General features: G+C 35.7%; 1 protein-coding gene across 11 annotated transcripts in view; it reads left to right on the forward strand.

Moving 5' to 3' along the window:
- PDE1A (phosphodiesterase 1A) overlaps positions 1-19,156 on the forward strand; it is a 360,718-nt gene that overhangs the window by 242,671 nt on the left and 98,891 nt on the right. For all 11 annotated transcript variants that reach the window (XR_003793876.1, XR_003793877.1, XR_003793874.1 and 8 more), the window contains 4 exons: positions 9,653-9,835; positions 14,779-14,845; positions 17,795-17,911; positions 18,755-18,895. Coding sequence is in view for 6 of the 11 variants with exons in the window: in XM_029224823.1 (XP_029080656.1) it covers positions 9,653-9,835; positions 14,779-14,845; positions 17,795-17,911; positions 18,755-18,895 (508 nt within the window). In the remaining 5 variants the exon portion in view is untranslated. The remainder of the gene's footprint in view (positions 1-9,652; positions 9,836-14,778; positions 14,846-17,794; positions 17,912-18,754; positions 18,896-19,156) is intronic.

Below are 19,156 nucleotides of genomic sequence, written 5' to 3' on the forward strand. Positions count from 1 at the left end.
AATTTTTTTTAATTGTGATATCATCTTTGTACACATGAAGCAGACCTGACTAAAAATGACTTTATTCCTCACCAAACGACTATAAATATCTTAATATTTTATAACCTCTAAGACCAGAGACTCTCTGCCTATGTTTTTATACATTTATTCACTTATTCAACAAATATTTATGAAGGACACTATATACATTGATAATTATTTCGTTATTCTGTTTGGCCCTTGTTAACTCCTTCTTGTCATTGCCCCTACTCTTTTAGCTTCATTGGTTTAGAAAGAAATATATTCCTTGTCTTCACTCACACCCATGTCCTTCAAATATATCCCAGTTCTTCTTAGTACCCCTTCTCTGCTCCCCACCCCGAGAATTTGACACTTCTGTATAGCATGGTGACTATAGTTAATAATACTACAACACATTTTTAAGAGTTGCTAAGAGTGGATCTTAAAAATTGAGAAATTGACTCTTCTATTTTTCAATTAAGTAACATACAGATCATTCTTATTCATAAAATGAGTATAAAAGATTCACTAATTAAGATACTTTTACTGAGATTCTTCTGCCAATCCCTTCCTGTATTGTTCACCAGCACTATCTCTGACAGTGAAATAATGGGCAAATGGACATAAGCAGTACTGCTAAGTCCACATTATAGAAAAGGATTAAACCTTACATTCTTGGCAGAGCTCTTCCATTAATTGACACGTCATGAATGGATGAGAGCAGTTCTCCAAGTGTTCACAAGAATCACCTGGAGGGCTTGTTAATTCAACAGGTCTGGAGTAGAGCCCTTGAAGTTCCAGTTCTAACAAGTTCCCCGTTGCTGCTGATTCTGCCGGTCCAGGGACCACACTTATAGAGGATGTCAAAATGAGGCTACAAAAGGAGAGATGTACAGAGAATGTTAGAAACCTAATGGTTAGAATTTTAAGGTCTTATCAAAGGAGTGTGGCCCAAATATTGCCCCAAGTTGTATATGAAATGACCCTGGGAGCTGAAATGCCTCCCCGAGTCAGGAAACTTCACCACCTACTAGGAGCAAAAATCAAGGGGCGCTGGAGATTAGCAGCGCCTCAGCAGCAACTCTTGGGCACAGAAGAGGGAGCCCTATCCTTTAGTCCATGACGTGGGCACCTCTCCCAGATCTGGGAAACCATAACCCTTAGGCTTCATCTCTGGGCTGCAGCCGCAACCTTTTTCTTCAGCCTGCAACTCAGTGATCCTTGGAACAACACTTACTTAGATGGAGCCTGGAATACCCTCCTCTATGTCTCATTCCCTTGATTAGAAGAGGCAAAATATCATTCCTGAAAAGTAAGGCAGGGAGAAGATGGTAGATATTGTATTGATAGTATTGTCATAAAATATAAATGTACCATTTTAACAATTTTCAGTGTACAATCCAGTGGAATTAAGTACATTATTTACAGTGTTGTACAACCATCCCACTATCCATTTCCACAAACTTTTCATTATCCCAAACAGAAACTCTGTACCCATTAAACAATAACTCCCAGTCCCCCCCCCCCTCCCCTCAGCCCCTGGTAACCTCTATTCTTTCTGTCTCTATGAATTTTCCTATTCTACTCAGTAAAATTTTAAAGTAGGTAAAAAATATTTTTGGAGGTTCCTGCCACTGCCTCCTCACAGCCCATAGAATGTGTAAGTTGTTCTTTGGCTCCCCCAAGTCCACTTTGACCAATTTCTTCCCGTAATGTCTGAAACACTTCCATCCCCAGACACCTTCCTTTTACTGCACCTCAGAAATAGGAGATCTGCTTAGACTAATTCATATGGATGTGTAAATGGCTGGGAGTTTACTGAGGGCTTGCTTTGTGTCAGACACTGTTCTAAATGCTTTCTGTGCGTTTACCCATTTCATCCTCCAACTCCACCACTAGGGATACTATTATTATCATCTCTATTTTATTGACAAAGAAACTGAGATTCAGACAGATGAAGTATTTTTTCCAAGACCACACAACGAATAGGTGATGAAGCCAGGATTCCAACTCCTGAGGCAGTTCTCCTAACCACAGAGGGTGCTTACTAATCAAAAAAAAAAAACAACGATAATTAGTGGAATGTCAGGCTTTGAGCCTAAAGGAATATTTTCAAAGATATTTTCAAGCCAAAAGGACTTCCTGGTGGGAAGCCAAGAGCCATCAGAGAGGCCTAGGGCAGTTTCTGCTTCACCCGTTCCCTCCACTTTCATCTCCAGACTAACTCCCAAAATCTTGATGCTAACTCTCTGAGATCCTAACCCCTTCTCAGAGCCCTCCCCAAACATTTCTTGGACCTTCCTGCCTGTCTTGGGGGACGACCCTCCTCTGCTGGATCTCTGCTTCCTCGGCTGGATACAGAAGAAGTTCAGAGCTCTCTGTAGGCATTAGCTTGGAGAAAGCCACATCTAACTTTAACACTGTCCTTTGTCAACTTCATTTTGGCCAAATTTGCCTCTTGGAATTGAGCTAAGGTCAGCATAACTGACTTATCTACCCAAATGTTCAGTCTTCAGTCGCTCAGATATAATACTCATCTTCTCATAGTTAAAAAGAAAAAGATTGATAAAACCAAAGGAAACATTGAACAAAAGCTATCAGGTAGGCAGAAGAAGAAAACTGCCCCCCCAAAAAAAACCCACAAAAAAATGTTGAAATAAATCTGTGAGCCTGCCATTTTATGTCTCTTTTGAAACAAGGCAAATAATAAATAATAAATAAATAAAAGTGCATGGGTGGTGGCCAGGAAAAATTAATTCAAATGTATTTAGTACTCAGGAAGTAGGTTACTGACAAGTTGATAAGGCTTTTCAAATGTATTACCTCTTTCCATCCTGACATTTAATTTATTGCACTTCAAAGTACTGTGAAATTCTACCATCCAGATACATTTCTCTCTGAGAAAATGATTCAACATACCAATCATGGAAAATAAATTTAAGCTTCCTCCAACAAAAACTCTGGTGGACCAAACTCCTTTAAGATCAATTATTTTTAACCCTGAATTTCAAGGTAGAGATGGGATGGAGAATAATGATTACTGATATTTTTTATTGTTTCAGTGTGAAGGTAGTCTGGGCACTTAGTAAGCAAAACACACATTTGAGGTTAGGGATAGCTCAGCAGTTAAAAACTCAGACCCTGAAATCAGAGAGACTTGAGTTCAAAAAATAGCATGGCCACTTCTGGTTATATGATTTGAGCAAATCACTTAGGGTATCTGTGCGTCAATTTATTCATCACTAAAATAGGGGTACTGATAATAACTGTGTCTCCCACATAGTGAGGAAGGAATGAAGTAAAGCTTGGAAGATTAAATGAAGTAAACCTTGGCTCCTTGCCTGGTTCGTAGTAGGTAAGCATCCCATATCCTGGGCACTGAGACCCCAGAGTTCTCTACCCAAAGGTCTCCTAGCCTATCTCCTAAGTCTTCATGGGTCTCCTCCTTAGGTCTTTCCTCCTGAGGGGGCCCAGGACACTGTTGGTGTGTGCACCCCTCCACCCCTAAAGAGTGGCCAAGAAGCAGCTGCTTTCAAGGCTGATGGGTTGATGGAGATTGTACTGGGGCCATGGCGTCCACCTGCTCATATAGTGAGGACCTGAACAGGAGGCAGGCAGGTGCAGAGAGCCAGCCATAGTCCACTGGCCCAGCCCTGTCACACAAAGAGCTGAGAATTCGCAATTCCAATACAACTTGTCAGACTTTTATGAAACATTAAAAGGTAGAAGGATAGAACAAATATCATATTTGTTCACTTGATATATAACTTTTAAATATTTAATGTGGTATTTCAGAGAAATGTGCTCCTACCCTGAGCCCAGCAGATATTAGAAGCAGAGTTGAATGAGTTAGTTTCTTGTTGAAGTGTGTTCCTTTATAAGAATAATAAAGCAGGAAAAAGAAAATTTCAAACTTGAGAAGCCAGTTTCCGGCAATTATGCATCCGGCAGATGAATTTTAGTACTTAATAGGTGTAAATGTGTGCACCGATTACCTGGAAATAACTGTGTGGGTACACGAGTGTAACCATTTTCCAAGAGTCTACTGTGGACAGAAATATTCTCACTGATATTACCGTAAGAGTCAAAATCCCATGACCTCTCCTTCTGTGGCTGCCTCTTTCTTTATGCCCTTTTCCTACAAACTTTCTAGTTCAAAATATAAGCCCTTTGGGAGTTGTGTCATCTGATTTGAAGAGAAAATTTGGAGTATAAATAGCTCCCAAAGATCACTACTGCGCTGATTGGATGCAGGGTCAGTTTTCACAGCTTGCCGGCCCTGCATCGACCCGCAGCTTACGTTTAGGGACCCCTCACTTTCTGCTTTATTGACTCCATTGGGACTAAAAAAAAAGAGTTGCATCAAACACCAGTTGAAGCATTTTTCAGAGGTCCATAGTGTTAACATTTTACACATATACTCCTATTGTTCTTTTCTGTATAGTGCATTTTAAGAATTCCCAAGGAAAATGTACCAATGATGTTTTTTTCATGTTGTAAGTTTCTTAAACACAAAGTCTTAATTTTTAAGAGCCCTCATGGAGTAAGCAATTCTGCTCACCCTACCATCCAACCCTAGGATGAAGAGCAATTGAGCTGTTGGATGTTTTGGAAGCAAGATTCATTATAGTATTTGAGATCTCATTTTATCAAGCTTCTTGCACAAATTTATGTCAGAAATGAAATGAAGGCAGAATGTAGTCACGTGTTTTACATGTGACATAATCTTATATAAGTATTTAGATATCTTCACATCTTAGATAAATGTATAGAAAAATTGTTTCTGATAATTCTCTAACAAAAGCCCAGGATTACTATTTGATATTATACTATAGTTTTCATTCCTGCCCTATCTAGCATGGTCAAATGAAATCTGAAGAGCTCCTTTTGGTGCTCAGAAGAAGAAACAGTATACAGGGCAGGTGCCAGGGAAAGGGAAAATAAATAAGGGAGAGAGAGGAGAAATATGTGCCATTAGGTGTGTCAGATTATTTTTTAAATTCATTTAAATTTGTTTTATCTACCTGCCTTTCAACTTTCTTCTATCCAAACTTGAAAAATTATCTTAAATAGTTTGATACAAATTATTTGTGTCTTTATTAGGAATTTCTTACCATACTCTACTTGATAGATGAGCCTAAAAGAGTTAGTTCTGATAACTGATACTTAACAGAGATACTGAGGTCCTTGGTTGAAGGCATGTAAACAGTGCATACAATTTTAAAAATGTTTCTTTCCTGGGCCATTAATTCAAAATGCTATTAGAAATGTTTAATATCTTTTCTTTTTTTACATTTTTTTATTGAAGTATAGTTGATACACAATGTTGTTTTAGTTTCAGGTGTACAGCAAAGTGATGCAGTAATACATACATATATATCTTTTTTTTTCAGATTCTTTTCCCTTATAGGTTCTTTTATACAGCTGAGTAATATTCCATTGTATAAATATACCACATCTTTTTTATCCATTCATCTGTTGATGGACACTTAGGTTGTTTCCATGTCTTGGCTGTTGTAAACAGTGCTGTAATGAACATTGGGGTGTAGGTATCTTTTCAAATTACAGTTTTCTCCAGATATATGCCCAGGAGTGGGATTGCAGGATCATATGGTAGCTCTATTTTTAGTTTTTAAAAAAACCTCCATACTGTTCTGAATAGTGGCTGCATCAATTTACATTCCCACCAACAGTGTAGGAGAGTTCCTTTTTCTCCACACCTTCTCCAGCATTTATTATTTGCAGACTTTTTGATGGTGGCCATTCCGACCGGTGTGAGCTCATACCCCACTGTAGTTTTGATTTGCATTTCTCTAATAATTAGTAATGTTGAGCATATTTTCATGTGCCTTTTGGCCATCCGTATGCCTTCTTTGGGGAAATGTCTATTTAGATCTTCTGCCCAGTTTTTGATTGTTTTGTTTTGCTTTTTATTGAGCTGTATGTGCTGTTTGTATATCTTGGAGATTAATCCCTTGTCAGTCACATCATTTGCAAATATTTTCTCCCATTCTGTAGGTTGTCTTTTTGTTTTGTTTATGGTTTCCTTTGCCGTGCAAAACTTTTAAGTTTAATTAGATCCCATTTGTTTGTGTGTGTGTGTGTTCTTATTTCCATACTCTAGGAGATGGAGACAAAAAGATATTGCTGCAATTTATGTCAAAAAGTGTTCTGCCTGTGTTTTCCTCTAGGAGTTTTATAGTATCCAGTCTTACATTTAAGTCTTTAATCCAGAAAAATGTCTAATATCTTTTCCATGTCAAATATACATTTCCCTATAATTTGCCTCAAAAATTGTAAAGAGATTGTTCAAGGGCAAATTAACCTAAAGGCAATGAAGAGATGATTAACAATAGTGAACTACTCCCAGAATGCTGCTGCTCTTATCAATCAAATAATATGGGACTCTAAAAGACTAAACTTTCTTATACCATCTCCATTCTCACTCCACTCCTCAAAGATAGTCACTTGTAATAGTTTAGTGTAAATATTTCTAGATGTTGATCCCCCCAGTCTGTGCCATGCACTGTTGCACATGCTGGTGATATAACAGTGCACAAGAACAGACCGACTCTCTGATCTTGAGGTCTTTACAGTCTAGTGGATAAATCATAAAATGAATGAACAAACTAATAAACATATGGCATGACATCAGCAGTGGTAAGTGCTAAGAAGAAGTCTATAGAAGGATAAAGACAATAAAAGTGTTTACTCTTTGAGTAGCGGGGTCAAGGAAGCCCTTTCTACCTAAATGCAGTGAGGAAATGATCCACACATCTTGAAAAAGAGATTCTAAGCAGAGGGAATGGCAAGTGCAAAGACCCTGAGCAGAAGCAAGCTTGGCAGGTTTGAGTATGCCAAGGAGGCCAGCATTGCTGAAGCAGAATGAATAAGGTGGAAATTGTTAAAAGATAAAGGTAGAGACATAGCTTGTGGTGAGCTACATAGGGCTGTATGAATTAGGCACTGACATGGTCTGACTTATACTTTAAAGGAGGCTGACACTGGCTGGAAATTCTGACAGCAGTAAATGTTGCAATCTTGAGTCTGAAAGTAGTCTGGAGGCAGGATTACTTCTTTGGGGGACCTCCGCCTTACCGCTTAAGGTCTTTAATTGATTGGATCAGGCCCACTCACATTATGGAGGGTAGTCTGCTCTACTCAGTCTATTGATTTAAATGTTAATCACATCTAAAATATACCTTCACAGCAACATCTAGACTGGTGTTTGACCAGACAACTAAGCATCATAACCTAGCCATGTGAACATATAAAATTAACCATCACAGAGGTATTTTTGGTTTTTCCAAGACTTCCTTTTTTAGTTATACAATAGAATATTTCATGCTTTTCTCTTTATGTACTCTCCTCCTTTATTTCTATATTCATTAATCTATATCACTCTTTTTTCCCTGAAACTATATCTTATTTCATTTTCAATAAATGACATCATGCATCATGACTAAGTGATTGCCAGACTCCTGGGTACCACATCCCTATATGAACTCTCATTTTCATATGCTAATTTTGTCATATTTGATGATCTGTCATGGATAATTTATGATTTTAGGACATATAGCCCTAAAGTCATCCACATCAGATTTGCAAAGGAGCAATTGACAACCATTACTATGTGTCTGTCATCGTACTTAGAGTAGCTAATAAAACAAGATAGCAGTAGAATTCCTGGAGCATGGTGACATCACAGGATTATAGCACAATGATTCCCATTCCATCTGTCCTGCTCTGTGGTTTTATTTGATCACTGCATGAGGAATAATAGAAATGGCATAAGCCCTGAAATTTTCAAACCATGTAGTGTAGTGACTTGCCGTAATTGGCTAAGGAATCTAATTTTAAATGGTCAAAAGTAGAAAAAAAATATTTTGCTTTGAATTATGATGTCCATGTGTTAAGTATAAATGAAAGTCATCCAAACGTAAGAGCCAAATGAGAATTAAATATGATTTAGGGTAAGTATTAATCAATATTTTTAATATCTTTATTGGAGTATAATTGCTTTGCAATGCTGTGTTAGTTTCTGCTGTACAACAAACAAAGTGAATCAGCTATACGTATTCATATATCCCCATATCCCCTCCCTCTTGCTTCTCCCTCCCACCCCTCTAGTTGGACACAAATCACCGAGCTGATCTCCCTGTGCTATGCAACAGCTTCCCACTAGCCTTCCATTTTACACTTGGTAGTATATATATGTCAATGCTACTCTCTCACTTCGTCCCAGCTTCAATATTAACTTCCAAGTATGTCTTTTTTATCTTCATATGTATAAATATAATTTTACAACTCCAGCACTTAAGTTGTATATAGTTTTTCATAAGGCATTTCATAAATGCATTCACACTTATTTAGTACTATGAAAAATAAATATTGGCAAATGACTGACATCGATATGCTTATAAACAGTAGCATATAGAGGAAGTCATATTATCTTTTGAGTCTCTTTTTGGTAGTTTTTGCTCTCTGGAGATGATGTGTGACTTGTTCTGAAGGCTGTAGCACTCGCTGTCGTCTCTGGCTACCTTCCTTCCATCGGCTCATAATCCTTAGGCCTCACTCTGCGCAAAGAAATTTACTAGCGCGAATGGAACCCAAAGGTCAAAGCTAAAGTGCGCCAAAAATAGCTCTGAGTTATTAAATGGTGCGCCAACAAGGAAAAAACCTAGTCAAGCGAAGGGCAGAGCTGACCTGTATTCTTCCTGAAGGCAAAGCTCAATTGCTCTGTAAAAGCCCCTTTTGTATTTTGTGGGGAGCCTTTCACACTATCTTGCCAATTCAGACCTTTAGGAAGTTCTGGATCACTGGAGCTGCCCACCCTTAATGCCGCTATTGTTACTGGTCAGTCCTGTCCACATCATCTACCTGGAGCTTATACTGGAGAGTGGCAGGGCAGTGCTTTCAGCTCCTGGTCACTTCCTCCTCACACAGCTGATTTCCTCAGCCAGCAGTTCTAAGCCCATCATATCTCCACCCTCAAGACATCATTTGCTTTAACTTTTCCACCTGACACTGGCTAAATCACCTAAAATTAGCTTTCAAAATAATCCACTTGTTTTCATCTTTATTTTTCAAGTTATTATTTTCCTAAAATTTAGGGATACCCATCAAATAAAATAACACATGTGAATGACTTCTGTAAACTCCAAGGCCTTATTCAAATAGCATGTACTTTCTGTACTGAATATACACAAGCTTATTAAATATAAGACAACTTTTATAGCTTCGACTCCCCTTTTTCTTTCCACTCCAGTTGCTTCCTTTAATAGACCTTTGTTTACGAACTCTCTTCCCTATCTTATATTAGTTTCATTTATTATTGGAATAATATATTATTATATATTAATATATTATAAATATATTAATATAATCGATATCTCCAGACTCATATCATTGTACTTAAATGTTTGGGAATGCTCAAATGTTCAAGTCCATTAGTCTTTGCCCTCAGAAGATGACCAATTTGAGAAATTCAGAGATTTCAAAATGTTAACCCAATCATTTTTTAAGACAGTTCATATTAAAAGATGATCAGAGAGTGACTTGCAATACTTTAAATCCTATTGCCATGCTTGTTTTGTTATTAGTTTTTCTTCACTTTTTCCTAAACTTTAACCACTATAAATTTTTGTAGAAGACTGCTGGATACTGATGATGAGCTCAGTGACATTCAGTCGGATTCGGTCCCATCGGAAGTCCGGGACTGGTTGGCTTCTACCTTTACACGGAAAATGGGGATGATGAAAAAGAAATCTGAGGAAAAACCAAGATTTCGGAGCATTGTGCATGCTGTTCAAGCTGGAATTTTTGTGGAAAGGTAAGTGAAGTTGTTGGTATCTCAAGACAAAATTTAAAAGACAGCAAATATACTTACTATGTCAAAGTTATGAGAGTCCTGTATTTTATTTATTGAGCAAAACTGTAATCATAAGTATAATTGGAATGAACAGATTTAGGACTTTATGGTGAATTTACCTATAACAAAAATATCTTGTCCTGGATTTATTATTTTCATTTATTTTTAAATTGACATAAAGACTAAAAGCAAAGGCTTTTGAATGACCATTCTCCTCAGATGAACTTTTGTGAATAACTGTTTATAATACATTTATAAACACATTTATATGCTTTACACCTAATAATACATTTATATGCTTTACACCTAATTTTACCCAAATACAGTGTAACACCCAATAAAATAAGTTCTATACTACATACCAAAATCAAGCAGGCCTTTTCTTGGCACTAAAAAGAAGACCATTCTCTTACCATTGTGGAATAAAGCTCTCTCATGTCCACTTTCCTTGAAGAACTTTTCAACCTTTCTGTCACTGAAGCATTTCTGTCACTTGCTGGCCCCTAGAAACACCAGAGTTTCTAAAGTGAAATACATGTTAATATGACCCAATTTAAATTCTTTAGCCTTTAAGAGGACAGCTTATTTTTCTGTCTGGAAACAAGATGTTTCAGAACTAAAACTACGAAAAGACTTGAAATAACATCTAATATCTGACAATGTTGAAAACTAGTTCTTAGAAATCCCTTGGATTAAAAAGCAATTACATTACATTAAATTATACATAAAAAGGTTATTTTAACATTTTTGAAACAAATAAAATCGAGGAACAGAGAAATTTTTTATCAATGTATCTAAAATTAAATTTAAGGGAGACCACATCATTTTTTATCTTCAGACATCTCTAGTCATTACCTCTAATGAACTTCATAAACTTCCGTTTTCTTCTTGTAACAGAACAATGAGAAGCACTCTTGGGTTTCTAAAAATCTAAATGACAATGCATTGCAAGAAGTATTCGAAGTGATTTAAAGATGTATTATAACCATAAGACATGAAGCATCTAGGATCTTGGTTTATGACTATATTACCCAAAATAATCACTCAGTGATTATTCAAATTATTTTGACTATTTCTTGACTATATCTAGTTGGCTTTGATAAAAGAACCCTCATAATAACCATTATGAGCTTATAATCATGATGAGTTAGGTGAGATGACAACCCCCCCACCCCTAGTGCATAAACTGCTCCCAGCTCTGCCAGGTGGGACCAGAAATCTGAAACAGAGAGGTAGAGAGGGCTGGAGAGAAATAATTTTTGTAATTATGTTCCTATTTTTTAAAACAACTTAGGCAAGTGTATGACATTATTGATTTTCCTTAATATAAATTCGAAAACATCTAAATCATAGTTCAGAAAGTCAGTGAGAGAATCAGAGAAAAAAGAGTGCATGTTTGCTTTAATGAAGGAATGTATATTTTGTCTTTTTTGTTTAGGAAAATATTGCAGAACTTGGCAAACTAAAAAGAAATGTAAATTATTAAAGTAAACCAACTAAATTTCCATTCCCATTAAATAGAAAAATCAAGACAAATTCTGTGAAATATATTGACACGTTAAACTTTCAGTTTTTTTATATGCTACACAGAAATATCAAAACATACTTAAGGTAACTAAATTAGCAAGCAGTCTTAAAGAAATTAATGTGCTAAAAACACATGGAAATGAAATTTTTAAATTACTTTTAAATCCCCATTAGTAAGTGTGTAAACAGAGTGAGATATGTTTATCTTGAATTTTCAAAAACAATCATCTTCAGTCTTGAAACTTAGAAAGTCTTTTTGGGTCTTCTCTCAAGCAGCCCCTCCCAAGAATCAATACCTCAGCAAGTCCAGGCAATTTGCTTACCCCGGTGTATCCTGAGCCTACTCACTTTCTCAACTCCACTCCTGCAACCCCAAACTAAGCCTTTGTCACCTGCCATCAGAAATATGACAATAGCTTTCAACTCTTCCTCGCTTGCCTTCTCCAAACAAGTCATTCTGTAGTGATTTTTAAAATATAAATTAGTTCCTGTCATTCTTAAGCTTAAAACCATCTGATTGTTTTTACCATTTCACTTGATATATCATAACACTTGGTATTAAAGGCAACTCCTGTATCGTGGCTTTGCATGACTAGGCCCCCTTACCTTCTAGACTCATCTAATGCTACTCCACCCTTACCTGAATATCTTTACTAGTGTGATTTCAACTCCATGAATATCCCTAAACTCTTGCTTCCCTTGGGACCAGTAATCCTGCTATTCCCTCTATCAGAAATGATTTTCCCCACCCTTCACTCTGGCTAGCCCTTTCTATCTTTCCAGAGGCCTTTCCTGGTTACTCTGTATACTGTTCAGCATTTTCTCTATCCCAACCAGTGGTTTACCTCATAGCATTTAGTGCTGTTTTTAATCATATATTATTTCTTATTTATTGTCCCTCTTTGCCACTGAATTAACCCCATGAAATTTTTCTTGTTCTTCACTGAATAGTCTCTTGCTTAGTACTGTGTCTGGCATAAGATAGTGGGGTTTTTTTTAAGGTTTTGAATTATATTTTGTAACTGTAGTAAAAACCTTCCAAGAATAATCTACCGTATTTCCAGCTGGACTTTAACCACCTGTAGGAGAACAGGAAATCCATTATTCTTTTTCAGCATCTTGTAATATAGTGACTATTTACTCAAGTGTGAGGCCACTGTATTAATGTTTCTCCCACATTCATTTGATTCCAGAATGAGTAGTCCTAATTTTCCATCCTAATTTTCTATTTCTAAGTTTTCATCCTAGTATGCTATTCCCAATTATAGGGTTAGAAAATGATAATGGGGAGGTTTCTCCTTCTCCTTGGATGAGTAATCTTCTTGCTTGTCTTTCTTTACATTCCATACAATGAGAATATACAGGGATATTCATTTCTCAACCTGCTACAAGTCTAAGAAACATCAAAGTTCTCACTGAGTCCAAAGAGCCTTGAAGAACGTCAGAATTGGAGCCAATGGTATTGATGAGAACAGTAACACTGATAATAACGGCCTTCTTGTATCAAGTACTTATAATATTATGCTAGGCCTGTATATCATTTACTCTTCATAAAAAGCATGCAATTATCCTCATTTTACAGATGACTGACATTAAATAGCTTTCCAGAGGTCACACTAGTGATTGGCTAACCTGCGATCCAAAGCATGTGTGCTCTTTGCTCCATCATACTGCCTTTTGTGCCATGAAGTCACACTGATTTAGTTACTTAATTTTTAAGGTTCCTTATTCCTGACCTTTTTATTTCCTCGCCCATCATCCTTCCATTTCCCCCATACTTCCATTTTTTAGTAATGATTCAAAAAATAGATAGAAAAGACTGTTTCCTGAAAAAAAAAAAAAAAAAAGGAACTAAATATCATTACTGACAGCAATTATTTTCTGGGTCTTTTGTAGTGTGATTAAATAGTTTCCTTGCCCTGCATTATTAGAATAATTATACCTATCTCAGTGGAGTAATTAACACAGGTATTTTTCTTATAAGAAATCTTCCAATTGAGATAGAGGATAAGGATAAATTTTTATGATAACTGATTGCCACACCTAAAAATTATTTAACATCATTTAAGATAAACATAAAATGGGAACATGGAAATAAAGTAACAAGGTCTCTGTAATAAAATGGGAAGATACTTTATCAAGGAAGTCTAGTCTCTATGTAAGTAAATACAATATTTTAATTCTGAGCTTCCAAGAAGTGAAGATTAAAAAGGAAAACATGAAGAATTACTTGGCTTTTATTATCTTGATAAAATTGATAGCTTGTACATAGAAACTGAGTAATATCTTAAGGATTTTTAATATAAGGTACATTGAATCAAAAGGTTAGTATCTCCCATAGTGGCTTTATAAAAGATGCAGAATATTTTCTTATGTTCTTATATTTCTTATATTGACCCCCAATATAAATTAAAGATATAATCATTAAATTATGGTTTTGTCCAGGCATCTTGAGAAGAGAGTTTACTGCAGTATAGTCTAGGAATGCAGCTTGCTTGTGGACTAACAATATAAAAATTAAGGGACATGATTAATAATCAGTTAAATTCTTTCTTCACAGGACTTTGTGGAGGAGCCATGTTCCTTTCAGTCCTGATTAGAAACCTATTGCTATTTCTACCCATTAGGGTATCATGTTGATTCTATTTTTGCATGAATCAATGGAGGAGTTTCTTATATTTGGTTTAAGTCATCTTGGTTGTCCATTGGAAGCTGGAAAACTCCAACAAATTACTGATTAATAAAAAAATATTTTTGTTATTGATGCTATTATAAAAATAGAAGCACCCTGTTCTTTCTGGATAATCTTTATTAAATAATATTAAATGACAATTTAAACAAACTTAAGCAATTTTTGTCAATATGTTCTCCTCCAATATTTTTAACTTAAAAAAAAGGCTCTGTAAATTCTGATGATAGTGCATATTCCCTCCTATAATTTTTACTTTGTGGAAAAAAAAACCTATCAAGGAAACATTTCCATGACATTCAGCTTCCAGACAGAATTTTGGAACACAAATAGACACAAAACAAGACTACTGTGCTGTCATGCATGTGGTGGCATGCTAAAAGGTGTTGTTGCTGCCCGTGCAAAGGACAGTCTCTGTTTTTAATAAGATGACGTTTAGGGAAAGACCTCTTCACATAGAATCTAAAATCACACTGACTTTGTGGTTGTGATGCAAATATACTATTTGCGTCTGTCACATTGTAGATGCTTAATAAGCGGTGACAATAGTTATCATTGTTGCCACAAAGGGAGACTGTGACATGATACAAGGTAAACACATCAAAGGTAATTTTTTCTTTGTTCTTAAGAAATAGCTGAAAACTTTGAGTAACTGATTTTTACATATACACTTATTTTTCTTTTTCAGAATGTACAGAAAATCCTATCACATGGTTGGGTTGACATATCCAGAAGCTGTCATAGTAACATTAAAGGTAAAAAACATGTTCAATTACTTTAGTTTTTCAACTAGTCATTTTTTCTAATCTCCTTAAAAGGACTAGGAGAAAATGAGAATAGGTCTTTGCTGCAGCTTACATGTTGGAATGTAAAAAATATTTTAACCATTTACAAAATGTCATGTGTTTCAAGTCATGACTCATTGTAGATTTAAATGAGGATCAATTTACCCTAACAAACTGTATCAATACATACATATACACACACGTGTGTGTGATGTTTTCTTCTTCTTCATGCTTTATTTAGGTAGATCTTGAATTCAATTTTGAGATGGCACCAGCAGTTGTCAGAATACACATATTTTGTTACTATATATTATGAAAGAGTTGATTGCTTTATAAATAAAAAGATATTTCAGTCAAATATGGTTAAAGGCAAAGCTTATATGGAGTAAAATTGTTTAGAATTTTAGGTCCGAGAAAATATAAAAAGTGAGATAAAATTAAGAAAGGAAACAAAAAAGAAATTCATATCTTTTGTCTCTGGCTTTCCCTGTGGCTGCCCTAGTCTGAGGCCCAACTGCAGTATTATATGTGTTAGAAATAACTAGAGTTGAAAATCTGAAGTTGTGAAAGTTTTTGACTTGCTTGTTCCCATTGCATGTGTGTGTGTGTGTGCACGCGCACACTATTCCTAGACTTTATTACTAAAGAGGCATTTTGTAGGCTCACCGTTCTACATTCCTTATTTCATTCCATCACTTAATTTGGGTAGGAAATTCAACTTTGTCTCCTCTAACAGTTTTATGGTGGTTTTCCTGTATTAACCACAAATTTAAAGAATACCAGCAACAGAATATACTGGGTTATTTTATTTTTGATTTATTAAACTCCTTTCCTAGTTTAAATCTATATTGCTTTCTTTTGTTCTTTAATTTCCTTTAAAGCATCCCCTTTGCATTTGTTTTTTCTCTGCTGCGTATTAGATTTTAATCTTATTCATTTAAAAAGGTAGTTTGTTTTTCTTAGAAGCTTTTTTATATTCATGTTTCTAAAGTGATAATAGAGGCAAGTATATAACTGAAATGTCACATTATCAGGTATTAATTACTCCTTGGCTCTTGAGAGATTTTGATTTCCTCATTATTTCCTGAACTGTGGGCATGAAAATTACTTATTTTTATTTATTTTTCTTAGAAACCAGCTAACAGAGTATTCTGGTATAAGAGAATGTAAACATTTTTCTAAAATGTAGTGTAGGGAAATCATGAACTAACAGGTTGAAGAGAATTATCACTAAGTTAAGAATGTTTTAGTAATTCTAATTTCCTGAGATACCTCCTTGTCTTGTTTGTTCTCAATCTGACAAAGTAAAAGCCAAGCATCTGCAGTAGTTTACAGATGTAAATCACCATTGTTGATTTAAAAAAATCCCCCAAAATGGAGAGCTAAGCTTTTACTCAGTGGGAAACCCCTACTGGGAACTGTAAATAGCAGCCTGTAACATTCTGAACTAATTCTGTGTTAGCTTTGGAATTTGGTGAGATTTGTTGGTCTCCTTTGAGCTTTATTGATGGTAAATGCCTTCTAACAGAACTTTGAGAGATTTTTAAATTTACAAACTGATCAAGCAAGTATTTCGGGATCAAATTAGGGCCAAACGCAAGGAATTTAACAAAGGTACCCAAGGAAACCAAAAAATATTTCACTGGTGTTTTGAAATGATTAAAAACACGTTTGATGTTATTGTTGCTATTTGTGGAAAGAAATAGTTTTAAGAGATGGTTTGGATACTTTTTATCAGATTTTCAGTTTAGTTTCAGCATGTTACAGCATGTATTGTTGGCCTCTGTGAAATGTGTTAAATGAATGAAGTTCTAAACAGGGCCTGCTCAAATTCAAAATTAATGTATAGCTTTAAGGTTGTCCATTTACTGTTCAATACTAAACCTGTTGTGTGTATGCAAACACTAGACCTTCTTTACTAATAATTTATGATAATCATTAGAACTGATTCTGCTGTATTTCTGTAGATTTTTAAGTTTCAGTGATTTATTTACTGTTGCAACTCAAGCTTTACCTCAATGTACTGATGTACTTAATATCTCCTTAATGTACTGATACCACTTGCTACAAGTCCATTTTGTGGACCCCTCTGCAAGTTTTTGTCCTGGAATCACCTGAATCAAAGTCGTGAGGTGGCTGGAGTAGTTGGATATACCTGCTCATTGCCCTCTTTTCCCACAGTTAGGGGGGACTTTCCTAGGGTATCTGTTTCCCTACAGGCCTGGCCACTTCCCCGGGGAATTGCCTGAAATGCCAAAATTCCTAACCTCCCCCTCAATCAAGAGACCCACTTCCTTTATCTTACAGTCTGGCCCTGGTAGAAAGTAAAAGTGAATCAGCCAAGGTTAGAGTGAGTAATAAGGTAGTAGTACTCTACCGAGAGAGAGAGCGCTGTCTCTCTAGGGCATCTTCATCTTAAAAAAAAAAAAGACATAAAATATCAAATCTTTAACCAATTAGTAACTTTTAAACGGTAGAATTTCAAGCAACGTAGCAGGTGGGGGGGGGGTGGAAAAGATAAATTGGGGCTATCTTCCCTCTCTCTCTCAATTACATCACCCATATAACCTGCAATTCCACCTTGAAATGAGGCCCACTCTGGGAAAATGATTTATGGCATGCATTTGGAGAGAGACTAAGAATATGGGCAGTGTTATAGAGTTATCAGGTTTACTGCATCATATTGGATAACCTTGGGATTAAGGGGAAGATCTTAAGCATTATTGACCTCACTTTTGTGGATCCACAGATACTAAGTGTCCCTGTCACATCAGACACTGGTAAAAATGAAGTTTGATGTGCTGAATTGAAATCTGACCTGCTGGATGTACAATGCCTGAGCTTTCCAAGAATTTTTTCATAGAAAGAAACAGAATCATATGATATTGCCAACTAAAATATTTACTTTTTTTCCTACAGGATGTTGATAAATGGTCTTTTGATGTATTTGCCTTGAATGAAGCAAGTGGAGAACATAGTCTGAAGTTTATGATTTATGAACTATTTACCAGATATGATCTTATCAACCGTTTCAAGGTCAGAAACATGGAACAAAAGTAAAATGCTCTTAGAATGAGTTATCTGAATAAGAATGAAAATGCAGAACAATGGGTCATTAATCAATTCATTTAAAAATGTTTCTGGATTGTCAGATCACAGAACTAAGGGGATGAGTTCACCACTTGAAATAGCCATTCTCTACAAATCACTGACATTTCTGTATATCCACTGGGGTATCATAAGGCCATGATAGACTCATTCCAACAAGATACAAACATCCCCCTGAATTATTCACAGAACACTCAGGTAAAGATTGGAATCTATGTCTTAAAGAAATATGATTTTCCTAAAATGCAGAATGAACCATTATTGGCAGCTTTTTTTAAATTGAAATGAAAGGGTTTCTAATTAACTTCACTTAGAGCCATCTCAGCAACAGATTTGATTCAGATTTCTGAGCCCGTATCTATGGAATCGTGTTATTTTTAGAGTTAAAATTTACTGGGAAGTCATTTATTTTAACCCCCTTGAATTACCAATAGAAAAACTAGACTTCACCAGTTGTAATTGGAAAATTTTACCCCTTTAAGAACCAGCCTTCTTATCTGACTCTGGAAGATACAAAATTTAAAGATTGCTATATGGGTAAGACTGTTATTTCATCTACCTTAATTAAACACTTGGGGGTTATAATCCTTCTCAGCATTGAAAACTGACAGGTTAATGAAGTGTTTTTTCAGAACAATCCACATTTAACTTTAAGAAACTACTGCCCATATCTGACTCACTAATGTATCGCATCCCAAACATCTTTGTGCTCATGTTGATTTAGTGCCACTCTTTTGGTCAAAATATAATCATAATTGTTACTTTCTGCAGATTCCTGTTTGTTGCCTAATTGCCTTTGCAGAAGCTTTAGAAGTTGGTTACAGCAAGTACAAGAATCCGTATCACAATTTGATTCATGCAGCTGATGTCACTCAAACTGTGCATTACATAATGCTTCATACAGGCATCATGGTAAGAAAGCCTTTGTAACTGAAGTTTGTTAGTTTGCAACATCAAATTCCATTCCCTTCTCACTGTCTCTTTAATATTCAAAAAAGTATTACAAGTAATAATCTTCTGGATTTTTGAGGGTTAATGGGTTATTTACAATATTCATTTTTCAAAAAATATTTTAACTCAGTGAATAAAGATCTCCAGAAGCAAATGAAAATAGACCACAAATTTTTCAAAATTTGGACTATGTAACATTTTTCATTTGTAAATTCCTTTTCC

This window comes from Monodon monoceros, unplaced genomic scaffold, assembly GCF_005190385.1.
Source record: "Monodon monoceros isolate NGI ecotype Baffin Bay Population unplaced genomic scaffold, NGI_Narwhal_1 Super_Scaffold_16, whole genome shotgun sequence".
Taxonomy (NCBI): domain Eukaryota; kingdom Metazoa; phylum Chordata; class Mammalia; order Artiodactyla; family Monodontidae; genus Monodon; species Monodon monoceros.